The sequence below is a fragment of the Rhinolophus hipposideros genome, assembly GCF_964194185.1.
Source record: "Rhinolophus hipposideros genome assembly, chromosome: 3".
Classification (NCBI taxonomy): Eukaryota; Metazoa; Chordata; class Mammalia; order Chiroptera; family Rhinolophidae; genus Rhinolophus; species Rhinolophus hipposideros.
In genome coordinates, this window is record NC_138049.1 from 39,515,170 (window position 1) to 39,528,787 (window position 13,618).

At 40.4% G+C, this 13,618-nt stretch overlaps 1 protein-coding gene across 3 annotated transcripts in view; it reads left to right on the forward strand.

Moving 5' to 3' along the window:
* MCM9 (minichromosome maintenance 9 homologous recombination repair factor) overlaps nucleotides 1-12,089 on the forward strand; it is a 72,750-nt gene extending 60,661 nt beyond the window's left edge. For 2 of the 3 annotated variants that reach the window (XM_081033107.1, XM_081033106.1), the window contains exons 9-13: nucleotides 1,299-1,501; nucleotides 1,845-2,048; nucleotides 3,085-3,167; nucleotides 3,670-3,815; nucleotides 8,124-12,089. In XM_081033107.1, the coding sequence (XP_080889233.1) occupies nucleotides 1,299-1,501; nucleotides 1,845-2,048; nucleotides 3,085-3,167; nucleotides 3,670-3,815; nucleotides 8,124-9,573 (2,086 nt within the window). In that variant the 3' untranslated portion in view covers nucleotides 9,574-12,089. The remainder of the gene's footprint in view (nucleotides 1-1,298; nucleotides 1,502-1,844; nucleotides 2,049-3,084; nucleotides 3,168-3,669; nucleotides 3,816-8,123) is intronic. The other variant, XM_081033108.1, reaches the window with a different exon arrangement.
* The last annotated feature ends 1,529 nt before the right edge of the window (nucleotides 12,090-13,618 follow it).

Here is a 13,618-nt window from a genome sequence, read left to right on the forward strand (position 1 = left end):
TTTTCTTCTTTAATGAGTATCTTCTTGTGCCATTTACCACAAAGATTCTCAAACTTTGTCGATCTTGGCATGAGGTAATTGCTAGAACCAACTGGAAATAGATCAGGGATTAACAAATGTAGCACGTTTGCTGATGTCACAGGGCTCTGACTCCTGAGAGGCAGGTACACCACTATAAAAGCAGTCATTGACTGGAGAGCATACAGCTTTACAGAGAAAATGTTCCATTTCTTATTGTCAGTGACTATACCATATTATTTTGAGGATTTGCCCACTATTAATAATTTTAAAAGCAGTATATGTGTTATGACATATCCATTCCTATCCTGCCACTGCTCCGCTTAGGACTTGGTGCTTCTTCCTGGACCGTTGCCCTCGTCTCCACGATGTGTCCCTTCCATGGTCCTACCACCACTGCCAGTTCCCTTCAATCTTCCCTTCACTGTTTCTCTTCAAAAACTTGAGGCTGGGGTGGCTGGTTAGCTCAGTTGGTTAGAGCACAGTGCTAATAACACCAAGGTTGCCGGTTCGATATCCACATGGGCCACTGCCCATAAAAAAAAAGAAATGATGCTAATGAAACTTTATTTTTCATAATTTGCCTTGCTCCCTTCCCTCCCTCTCTTCCTCCCTCCTCCCATCTACCTCTATTTTTTTCTTTCACTTTTAGAAAAATCAAAACAAAGTGAACACACAGAAAGTTTTTATTTCAACCAGTCACCATTCTCCAAAGTCACCCTCACCCTCCACCTTCACCCTTTCCACAACTAGATTGAAGGACAACGACTTGGAGCTGATGGGCCCTGGAGAAACACACTGTTCCCCAATATAATTTTTAAAAAATCCAGGTCATGAAGGGTCCAGTTCAAAACCGATTTTGTAATGTTTTTCCACATAGACGAATACACATCATCTTTACTTCTCCTGACACCTTTATACTTCTGGAACTTATGGTATTCTGCCTTGTCTCACCCTTATAGCTAGTGGATTGCAAGCTCCTTAAGAGCAGTGTCCGTGTTTGGTTTATTTTGTATGCCTCTTAGCACAGCAGAGGGATCTGCTCCTAGTAAGGTCATAAGTATTTATTGAACACTTATTTTTCTTCAAGACAGGCTAGTGTAAATGTACTTTGCTGAACTTAGTGTTTGTGATACCTCTTTGTATCATTCCACATTCTCCTGCACATGGATTTCTCTAGATTTTCAAGGGGCAACAGCAGCCCCTTTTTATGAACAAGTGTCATTTTGCTTTTTATTTGAATTTCAGCAGTCAGTGAATTGTACCTTCTCTTTCGGTAGCCTCGTATGCAAGCTGAACACAAGGACCACCATCCTGGCAGCAACTAACCCCAAAGGCCAGTACGACCCACACGAGTCTGTGTCTGTGAACATCGCCCTTGGCAGCCCACTCTTAAGTCGATTTGACCTGATCCTGGTTTTGCTTGATACGAAGAATGAAGACTGGGATCGTATAATTTCGTCCTTTATCTTAGAAAACAAAGGTATGCAGAGGCAAATCATTCAAATTGACAAAGAAAAAAATAAATGTAACCAAATGAAACTGTCTTTGAAGAAAATTAAATAAATACCCAACATACCCTACCTAACGGGCAATAGAGAGATGCTTAGAGCAAAAGCAGTGAGAGAAGCCAATTACTGAACCCAGAATACTGACCAGAAGTAAAGGTCTTTCTCTACCAGCCACTCGTGAGATTATAGTAATGAATGTGTTTATTGTGATGAAAGAGGGCAATCTTAGGATATATGATTACTCCTCTTGCATACAAAGAAAACTAGACTTAATTATGACACAGAAATTACTGACCCAGCACATGATGTATACAGGTTACCCAAGCAAATCAGAGAAGCTCTGGAGCATGGAAAAGATGAAAACCTACTTCAGCCTCATTCGGAATCTACAGCCCACGCTGTCTGATGTGGGTAATCAGGTTCTTCTTCGGTACTACCAGATGCAAAGGCAGAGCGATTCCCGGAACGCTGCCCGGACAACCATCCGCCTGTTGGAAAGCTTGATACGCTTAGCAGAAGGTTTGTTTCATTCAAGAAATGAATTTTCTTTTGGGGTCCCCAATGTGTACAAGGCATGGGACTTAGCACCATAAATTCAGATTATTCAAAGAATAATCCCTACTGTGAGATGCTCAGAGTTGCTTACAAAGTAAAGGCTCTGGGCTAGGAAACCTCCGCTCTTCTGGGACAGATAGGGGTCTTGAGTGAAATGTAGCACTAAGGAAGAAGAATCTTTGTAATCTCAGGACCTCCTATAACTTAAGACATCATTATTTAGAAAGTCTTAATTACTGGTGTTTTGTTTCTCAGTGGCAGTTTGTTAGCATTTTGGGTGGGATACGGCCTTGTTTGGATTTCTTTCCTATTAGCAATCCGCCACTAACACAACGACACCAAATTAATAATGCCATGCTCTAGCCCATCCCTAAGTTATGAGACTTACATGCAAAAATACAGCTAACAGAATCTCAAGACTTTCTTTTTCTAACATTGGCTTTTACATTTAGCCCTTTAAATAATTGAAAAAAAAATTTCACATGAACTGACTACCATAGGATGACATAATATATGCTTAATAAAAAGTTCTATAAAACCAATACACTTCACTTTTTCAAGGATTTATAGTTAATATTAGGGCAAGAAAAACCCAAAATTCAGGCTCATGAGTTTGGTAGTTTGGAAAAGCTCACAGATAAACAGAAGCGCCAGAGATGAGAAATGAGTTTAATTTTGTGTGTTTCTATAATAGACCAGAAAGTGAGGATTAAAGGTTGTTGAATATTAAAAGTATGCTTGTATATAGCCCCTTAATTTTTTGGAGCCCTGACTACTTTTTTATATCAACACGCAGAACTGCCATGGGCTGTGCAAAAGAATTAGAGAAACAATCTTCAAACTAGTTGAACTTAGTTTTTGTGCTTGTCGAGTAAAATTAATTTATTAGCTCATTCATAAAATACAGTTTTGAGGGGGATCAGGTGTAATATTACATTTATCACCTCAAATATTTATAAAATATTTCTATCATAATTTAAAATGCATCTTCTTTTCTTAGCTCATGCTCGCCTGATGTTTCGTGACATTGTGACTCTGGAAGATGCTATTACAGTGGTGTCAGTAATGGAGTCCTCAATGCAGGTAAGGATTTTTTGTACCTAATATTAGCGTTATAATTACAAGCATTGGAAAAACAATTTATAGTATATCAAGAGTTATAAAAATGACCACATTCTAGAGCTAATAATTCTTGGAAATATACCAGGGATTATACAAAGGAAATATACAAAGGAAACCATTTAAAAGAAGGAAAAGCATTGTCATGGAAACATTCTCTGCATCAGTAGCATTGCTTTTGCCCATCAGTAAAGTAGTGGGTCTCAATCCTTTTCCTCCTTAACATACCTTAACATACCATGGTCCCATTAGTGAGAGTGTGGCTCCCTAGAGCTATGCTTGCCACCAAGAACGGGGGAGAGCACTATTGAAATTTTGAAAAGGCTCCCAGGTGATTCTGATTCCAAGATGGGGGTGTGAAGGGCTGTTCTGAGCCATCCGAGATCAGTGTTCCTTAGTGTGTACTTCCTCTATGTAGGCTAGCCTGCTGTCTCTCCTTGGTATTTTCTATTTTTCATCCCATCAGGGAGGTGCATTGCTGGGAGGTGTGAATGCTCTCCACACTTCCTTTCCTGAAAACCCCCTAGAGCAGTACCAGAGACAGTGTGAACTTATTCTGCAAAAGCTGGAGCTGCATGACCTCTTGAGTGAAGAGCTAACAAGACTTGAAAGGTAAGAAAAGAAAACCAAGAAAGGCATATAATGGAAAATCCTTGTTTGGCAAATTTAGTGAAATGAAGGAACTATAAATTAAGTGAAAAATCTGTTTGTACTATCTATAGGGGATTGTTTTAGTTACCTATTGCTTTACAAGCAACTACCGAAAACTCAGTGGCTTAAAAAAAGAAATACCACCATTTTAGTACTCACTTTTCTGGAGTCAAAGAAATTCAGGAGTGCTCAGTGGGGATGGCTTATCTGGGCTTCTCAAAATGTCAGCTGGGGTTACACATACACCTGCATTTAACTGGGAGCTCAACTGGGATTGGCATATCCAAGATGGCTTCCATCACATATGTGGTGCATTTGTTTGGGTGTCTTAAATGGCTGGGGCCTGGCTGGGCTCTCACTACTGCAGGGTAGTGAGAATTCTGACATGATAGCTTAGGACTCCAACAGAGCAAAAGTGGAAGCTGCCAGGCCTCTTATGGGCTGGGCCAGGACTGGTGCAGCATCACTTTCTATAGGTCAGAGAAAGTCACAAGGTCAGATAAAGGCCACATGCAAGATAAAGGGAAATAGACACCACATGTTGATGGGAGGAGTGGCACAGCCGTACAGCAATGGGGGACCTGAGGGTACCATCTTTGGAGACCACCTTCTATAGTTGTGTTTCCTTGACTTGCTGGTTTGGTGAACCTCATGGAGAACACAGACTGGTTCTTTACTGTATATAGCAAAATTCATCACCTTGGGTGACAGTTACATGAGAAGCACTAAAGTAGGTTACCTATAATTCACAGCCAAGATTCACAGTTGCTGTGGAATCGAGACGCCTTGGTGAATGGGCTTTATCATGTTTGCTACCACCATTTCTTCCTCTTCTCTTTCTTTGGCTCAACATAAGAAGTAGAGCAATGCCATTCAGAGAGGCAGCTGAGCCTGCTGTTAAGAAAGAGGACGGTGGACTGCAGGAGAGCAGTCTATCCCAGGCCAGACCCAGACACAAAATATTTTCATAACTTGGCCATATCATTTTTCCTTGCCAGGGGAGGACATCTACAGGGGAGTTTACATAGGGAATCTTAGTGTTCATTAGTATTTTATTCTTATTGTTTTGGTCTTTTTTAATTCTTTTTTAAAAACTTTTATTTATTTAAGGGTGTTTTTCCAGGACCCATCAGCTCCAAGTCAACTAGTTGTTTCAATCTAGTTGTGGAGGGCGCAGCTCACAGTGGCCCATGTGGAGATCGAACCGGCAACCTTGTTCAGAGCACGGCACTCTAATCAACTGAGCTAACGGGCTGCCCCTATTCTTATTGTTTTTATAGCTTTCTTCCCAGCATAATGAATATTTGATCATTACTCTTTATGTAATCCAGGTGAGAGAAAATCAGAAGTAGAAGAAGACTGAGACCCAGACTGGTTCAGGCTAGCCTGAGCTACTATTATGCTGGGAAGAATTACAGAAGTGGAGATAAGTAGCACCAATTTGCTCCTGGAAAAGGCCCTGTGGTTCATTAGCAGCATCTCTGACCCTCCCTTAAGCATCATGGTTTTCCTTTCCTACATGCCCAAATCCATGACTTTAAAAAATCTACGTATTTAGCTGTCAGACTGAAAAAAATCCTCGGTGAGAATGACGTATTTTATGTCAAAGAGGCAGATCAGTTTTTCATCCTACAGGGTAACAACTCAAAGCTATGTTTCACAAATCACCTTTCTAACGACTTTTTAAAATGTGCATACATGGGAAGGACTCTGTAACATGCATTACTTCAAGAATTTTGGCCTGAACTTTAGCGTTTGTATGTTCTCTAAATACATGAGCTTCTAAAAAGCTAGACTTTGAGTCCGTACCTATGAAACAGGAGTGAGGAATGGCAAGTGTGTCTATTTGGGTATCTTCATGATTAGTTGAGTGGCTTCTTAAGTGACCTGAACCTGGTTATTGGTGTTGATCTCAAAGCTGGGCTGGTGACTGGAGTTCTTGTGGAAGAGGAGCAGCTGCAGGACAGTGTGGGGCCACACTAGGAGTACTGACTGCATTAAGTGAAACCTTAGAATGCTTTCCCTGGCTTTTCTTTTCTGTTCACGCTCTTCCTTCACCCAGCAGCATTCTCTTTCTAATTTGTAAAACCTCAGCACAGCCTTCCTCGGGAAGTGTGGGGCTGGCTTTGTCCAGCTACCAACCAGCTGCCAGCCTGCAGTGAACTTGCACTTGGTATAAAATCACCCCCCTTTTCTTTTGGTCTCCTGGTTTTTTAATGGTCCAGAGCATAGTGTTAAAAGCAAAGCTATCCTTGTGGTTCTTTTATGGTTTGACGGAGCGGGCCCCTCAGCCGGCTTTGGGCTTGGCTTTGCTTATGGAGAGGCTGCTCATTTTGACTGACCACAAACTTCTGTTTTTGATACCAAAAACATGCTGGATTCAGGCAGGGAAGAGATGTGAGGCTCAGAATCAGTGTTATGTGAGAGAAAAATAGCAATTGAACTTAACCAAATTCAAAATGACTCTCCTGGAGGACAAAAGGGGAAAAAGAGAGTAGGTGATGATCTGAAAAATAAGATTCTGCCTAAAATGTTCTTTTTTTCTGACATTTCTTTATACTGCAGAGCCCTATTCAGTGTTGATCCTCAAAGCAACGAAACCTGGTACCCCAGATACTGTCTTAAGCTCATCACATGGGTTTCTCCCCTTGGGAAGGAATTCTCTATGCCTTAAGTAGATCACATATCAATAGTAAAACTATTCGTATTTTTATCACACCTTTCTTCAGAAAAGTGCGTTTAGTGACAGCCTGCCTCAAATGGTGTCCATTCTACCCACCTCAAACCAGAGTGCAAACATGCTATCTTTTAGGAGGCTGTAGTCATACTGTAGACATTTTATGTAGGGCAGAATTTGATTCCCAAAGTCAGAATTGGACTAAAATAATAGGGCTAAATTACTCTGCCCCTAAACATTCCCTATTTTTTAGGACATTGTTATGGAGCTCTGACAATTATGACTATTCTTGACCTCAATAAGATGCTGAAACCATACTAGATAGTAGTAATTATAAAAGCTATTTTTGTTTGTTGCGTTGTGACTGCAGTGAACATGGATTTGCTATATTGATGTTTCCAAATCTGCCATGTGTGAATATAGCCCAATATTTTACAATCAAATTTTTGTGATTTTTTTTTCCTGATTGTAAGAGTTAATACCGGTATATGTTCTTTACAAGAGTATTTTGAAAAGTAACAGTAATTAATTAACAAGATAAAAATCACATGTAATCTTATTAACATTTTAATGTATTTAGTATATTTAAATTTAACATTTGTTTAAAGTTAATGTATTCTATTCCTTTTTCCATGATTGCACATAGTTTTAGAATAATTTATTCATCTGCTTTTTGGTGTAATTCCTTTTCAGATTTAGTACGTGGAAGCAGGGTCATGTTGCCCCTTATGCTGAAAAGGCGTTTCTAGGTTGTTTGGAAGGGCTTTCTAAAGGACCTCCTTTTGAGAAACTACGATCTCTGTTAGAAGTTGGTACTCAGGCATTATTTCAGTTTCTTACATACCCAAGATTTAAAATGGATGTCACTGATGAGATGCTTCGTTCAAGGAGGGTCTGTATCAACTTGATGGAGAGTAGCTGCCCAGAACACATGCTGAAACACAGTTGGCTTTGCAGGAAAGATGTCCACAATTGCCTGGGGGAAGTCTACCACGAATGTGAATGCCAGATGGGGCAGTGGGAACCAGGGTACTGTGAAATGACAGTCTTTATTCTCGAGGAAGGTGACTTTTTAGATGCCCTAAAATCCAGTATTTCACTTAGGTAAAGATGTGAGAGCTCATAATTTCTAGCCTTTCACTTGGGTTCTGATCTGCAAACTGGCTACTAAGCAAATAGAGCCACTTTCTTGATCAGCAATAAGCTGCTCTGCAAATAGCTACAAGTTTGTCTTGTTGCACATTTAACAGGAAAGATAAGACTGCACATTTTACACTGACCTTCAGACAATATTAAATGAATTAAATGGACTTTCAGGGAGCACTAACACTATAGACAAATCGGCTACTTCATTTTCTTTATTTTACTACAGCTTTAGGTTAAATTAGAATGATTATTGGAGCACTTAAATTCTATTATGATGAAAAAAGATCATTTCCTCCCACTGCTCTGAGAGACAGTATTTGGTGTTAACTTGAAATTATGTTGGACTTAACCCTTTAGATGGCGTCTCAGACCCTAAAGAAATGAAAAGGTTAAAGCAAATTCTCTTCCCTTTAATACATTTATTTCTTTCTTTATTTCTGCTACAGGTTACAGAATCAGAGTGTGAACCAATCCCAACCAGGGACAGTGGGGGCAGAGACTATTGCAGGATTCTCAAGAAATGATGCCATGGAAGAATCTCAGTTCACAACATCAACACAGCAGGAAATGAATTGTAGTATGCAAACCCCCGCTGTTGGAGGCAGTCCCAAGGGAAGCCCATTTATCAATCCCCCACTCCATCTGGGGCCTAACAGGTCAACAAGTAGAGCTGAGCACGAGAGAAGAGATGACAGTTTGAATTGGTTTGACTCCATGGCAATCCATCAGATTGAACCTAAAAACACTGTTCCTGTGTCTCCTGGTCTCAAAACAACTGGGGCAAAAATGGCTTTGAAAATCTCCAACAACAAATATCAGGGGAAGGAAAAGAGTGATCCAGGCCAAAAGAGCAAATTGGAAACTGGACAGCTTCCAGCACCAGGAAAAACAGAAGCTCCACTGAGGCCAGACAGTGTTGAGAGTAAAAAGGCAGCAGTAGTTTCTGAAGCAGCCATCACTGCTGCTGAACCAGACTCGGTACTGACTCATCACGTCCCCAGGAGACTGCACAGGTTGCGCACAGAGAGGGCCCAGGAGCAGTGCCTAAACCCCGCCGGGGCACCTGCACAGCCCACCGGCCCTTCCCATTCTCCATGCATCCCTGTGCATAGCCCAGAAAGAGCATTGGAGACTGCCAAGAGAAAGAGACAAAAATCCCTCGCTCAGGCGGAAGAGTCTGAACTTGAAAGTGTTGAGAGTCTGGGTCCTCCTGTGGCCAGACTGGCAAAATTTACTTTCAAACGGAAGTCAAAACTGATCCACTCACCTGAAAACCACATCCATGTGTCTCCTGGCATAAGTGAAATAGCAGTTCAGAGTCACAAAATTCCCCAGCATAGAACGAGAGGAGAAGCAGCTCTGCCTGTGAAGGCTCCAGAAAAGTTGACCTCTGCCTCAGGAAATGGAAGCTCCAGTCAGGTGCAGAGGAAGGCAAAGGAGGTGTCACAGCAGCCACCAGAGAAAGACGGATCAAGAGAGAGGAGGAAACATGACCCTGACAAGAGACTTGTTCAGCCCAAATTTGAGTTTCGGAATGAGACTGGGCATTTGCGTCGTACTGGTGAAAGAGGCAAAGAGGAAGCGCTTTCATGCAATAATCAAAGTGGCAAGGTTCATGCTTACACACTAGCCAAATTGGCCAACTTCTCCTTTACTTCCTCCTCTGAGTCCAAATCGGAATCTCCTCTTTCTGAAAGTAAAAACTGGGGCGAGACAGGTCCAAGCCCTCCTCCCACAACCACAGCTACAATGCTTGGCAAGAAAAGGAAAACTTTTCAGTTGGAGGGATCCACTGAGCGATTCATTCTTTCTGAAAAATCTCTCTTTACTTTACCAGAACTAGAAGATGAAGCATTAGATTTTGATTGGGATGAAGAAATGAGAAAAAAGCCATAATTATGAAAAGCTTTCTGGTTGAATTTCACCCTCCCCAACTCAACACAGCCACTTCACTGTCTATGCGTGGTGTTTACGTATAGACAGAACTGTGGCCATATTGAGTGCCATTCTGAATACAGCTCCCCCATCAGGTTTTATCACGTCAGGTGTATCTGCATGACTCAAAAAAGTTGTGTAATCAGTGTAGATCAATGTGATACCACCACTTGAATTAACTGACATTGTGCATAATTTTGCAGAGTACTTGTCATTCCCAAAGATGTTTCTTTGTTTTGTTTTATTTTTAAGAGATGGGTCTTCCCAGGACCCATCTTTCACTCTCTCCAGAACAAATGCCAGGAAGGTAATGCTCATGAAGCTACCAAATTAGATGAAGTCTTCTATTCTTTCTTCTCCCCCCCCCCCCACATGATATGCTGAGTATGGTGAATATTTATTATGATTTGACAAAATCATGATTTTTCTAATGTTATTTTTGTGTTTATTATGTGTCCAATTAAATGCGACTAATTTTTTCTTTCTCTGAGAAGCATCTTCACAATTCCACAGGATTCCTAAAGCTCTGGCAAGTGGTCAAATAGCTTTCTGAAGTATTGACATTTTGAGTTGTCCTTTCTTTCTTGGGCCAACATTTTGTGCTTCAGATTCTTTTTATCTTTTGGGGACCTTCCTTCATCACAACTTAAGTCTTGTGGTTAGAAGGAAAAAGAGTGTGCAGTAGTCTCAATTATATTTCATGGCATTTACCCAAGTGGTTAATATGGAAATGTAATTCCTGCTAAGTTATGACTCATTTGTCTTTAAAACCACACAAATGACTGTATTTGGTAAGAATAGACAACTCAAGCTTTGTCTGTCTTAAGTCCTCTTAAAATCACTCTTCCTTTGGATTCTAGCAGGGTCTGTTAAGAATCCATAATTACAGGTTTTCTCTCCTGAAGTATGAATTTGTAAGAAAAAAATAGATTCTTTCATTGTCTGAGGGACTTTTAGACAGGAAGAATGCTCAAAACTGTATGTATTTTGCTTAATGATCACTTTGTTAAATTTATATGGAAAAAATCTAGGAATCCCAAATTTTCTTGAGCATTTAAAAGTTAATTCTAAAACTAATTAAATTTTCTGAAAAATTTTAAACTATGAGTACATAATTAGTTTGGATGAGTCTTTTGAAATCTTGAAACAGCTGACAAAAGACATAGAATCTTGATTGTAGAGCTTTCATTTCTTAGTAATGAGGGATTTTGTTAATGCAATTAAGTTGTCTCTTCAGGACATTGAGTAATTCATATTTTAAAATACAGTGTTGAATTGTGTCTTTTTATTAGTTATGTTTATGGCCACCGTGTCACCTTCTACCTAGTTATTTTTTGTGCTCACCATACATCCTATTATTTGTGCTAATAAAGCCCCCCTATTTTTTATTGTAACTTCCACCAGGATCATTTGGCCAAATTACAGTTCCATGTGTTTATTCTTGAATACTTACCCGGATAGCAATAACTATATGTGTAAATATTATCAACAGGAAAAAATTATTAGAAGCAATAAAATATTCAGTGTGTACGCTCCCCTACTTACTAAAAAATTAAACTTACATCACAACCCACTATTGTATGACTACCTTGCTGTGCTTGTATTAGATGCCCAGAGTCACAACTTGACCAGTAGGAAGTCCCTTTATGTTGATGTCAATGTCCTTTTATGACTCTGACATTTCTAACAGCATCAGTGCTCTCTGAAAACAACACCATGTTCCTAACCCATTTTGATTTGTTTTCCTGCCTCAAATGAGGAAATAAGTACCCCCAAGGCACTCTTTCCTTTAGAAGCCAGTGACATTAGAGGCCACACTTTTGGGGGTCTCAGGGATGCAGAGGAGTTGTTAGCAGTGGACAAAAGTAATGCCACTGCTGTTGGGTCCCTTGTAGTTTCAGAGCTAAACATGTGTAATGCCCTGAAGTCACATTATGTTATCCTGCTGCGTCCTACTTTTCTTACAGAATGTGATTTCACAACAATTAAGACTTTACGTGTATCAGGAAGCACATAGGTCTCGAAAATCATATACCTTGTCTACAAAAGAAAGTGTAAAAATAACCTTTAATTCTGAGTCCACATGTCAGAATATTTTTATTTCAGACCTTGAAAACATTTTAATAACGTAAAGTTATTTAAACACAATAAAAGCTGTGTCTAATTTTCTTGGTGAGTGGACCGAACCACATATTTAATTCTATTGTAACTGTATAAAACGAATCGAGTTTATGACACTAAAAGACAGACTCTTCAGTGTATACGTGGTAATCTAAAATTTACAATAGGGATTTTATTATTGTAAGTTTTATTGTCTTATTGGAAACACAGACAAAAGAAGCATATTGTTCTAATATCTTTAACTCTTTGGCTGAATTAACCAAACTTTAAACTTTTTCTGAAGGTATGCCAAAACTTGAGTGATAGAGCTCTTTTCTTGGTTGACAAATTTTAATAATAACAAGCCTACATAATCTTTATATGTATATCGTACTTCATTTCTATGCCTTCCCCAAGTACTAACCCTGCCTGCCTACCTGGAATACCAGTTCCATCGAACATCTTAGGTCAACCACAAGGGGGACCCCTAAATATCTCTTAGCCAATCCACATTTGGGAGTGGATTCAGACCAACCTGCCCTGTAAGGCTGGGTCACTAGGGACTACCCGGAAGCAGGTTAACCTTTCAGATGCAGCTTATCAAATTCCAAATTTAGCAAACTCACAGTGTGGAAAGCTAGGCCAGTCCGTATTCCTCAGTGTTCAGAATACCATTTTCCATGTCTGTAGTCCATATTTTTAACATTCAAGAAAGATAAAAGAAGGCCCCGGAATCACATTAATACTCATCCCAATAGGGGTTTTGCTGTCTGCATCCCATCTTGCGGGTGACATAGCCCCCTATGTATGTGTACAGGGAGCCATTACCCACACTCACTCAGGACACAGGACACTGTGGTAACTGCCCCTTAGGACACACTCTTCAGTTATTCTTACAGCAGTTCCACTGTCTCCCCTCTTAAAGGTTTAAAAATACTTTTGTAGGTAATATTTGTAAATGTGAACTTAACAGAAATATTCAATTAGGCTTCACCAAATTGTTGCTGTGTCTATGTAAACACTCCAATGCAGGATAGAGTCCAACAAGGGAAGTAGGATATACACGTTGGGCCTGATCTCACCAAGAAGTAGGCTGCAAGTTATTTATCTTGTGACTACAGATGGATTTTAGGCCACTCTAATTTATATTTGGTCGGTACTTTAAATCTTGGCCGAGATGAACCACCAGAAAGCAAGCATTTTTATATGGGCACAAACTTGTTTTAATTTAGGACTATTGTAATAAACCAAGCCAATGTTGAAATAGGTTGCTTAGTATTTCCGATCAAACTTTTTCAGTCCCTACTGATTCATAAAGGAGATTGGGTAGCATAGCAGAATTGGGAATCAGGCGAATTGGGTTCTAGAACTGAATCATCACTGCCACAGGGTGACCTTGCTGTCTTCAGGGATCTGGTCCATAAAAGCATCGGAGGACGTGTTTCTGATTCAGGTGTTCCTGAGTTACAAAAAAGGAAAACCTCGGAGGCTAGCTGAAATAGAAGTGGGTTTACTATAAGGATATAGCAGGGTGTGTCTCATTAACGGCAGGAAACAAAGTCAAACCAGGCTACATGGCCCTCGAAATGGAAAGCTCTCAGCCTCTCCAAGGTCCTCAAGGTTGCTGGTCGCTGCTTCTCTGGGTAAGTTTGCTCCCAGTTACGTCTCCTCTTCTGTGCACACTCCAGGCTTCTCCCGACCTCGTGGCGTTTGATCGGTGTGGGGGCCTGTTTGACCCAGATGACGCATCCACCTTCATCTCATGACTCAGGCTCTGTGTTCACTTTAGTTCAAGAGGCAGTGGGGAGTAATGGAGGCAGTGTCCACTTGGTACAAGCAGCAGCCAGAGCCTCCCAGGAGTGTGGGGTGGGAGGCAGTGCTGGGCCGGCCTATCACACAGTCTTCA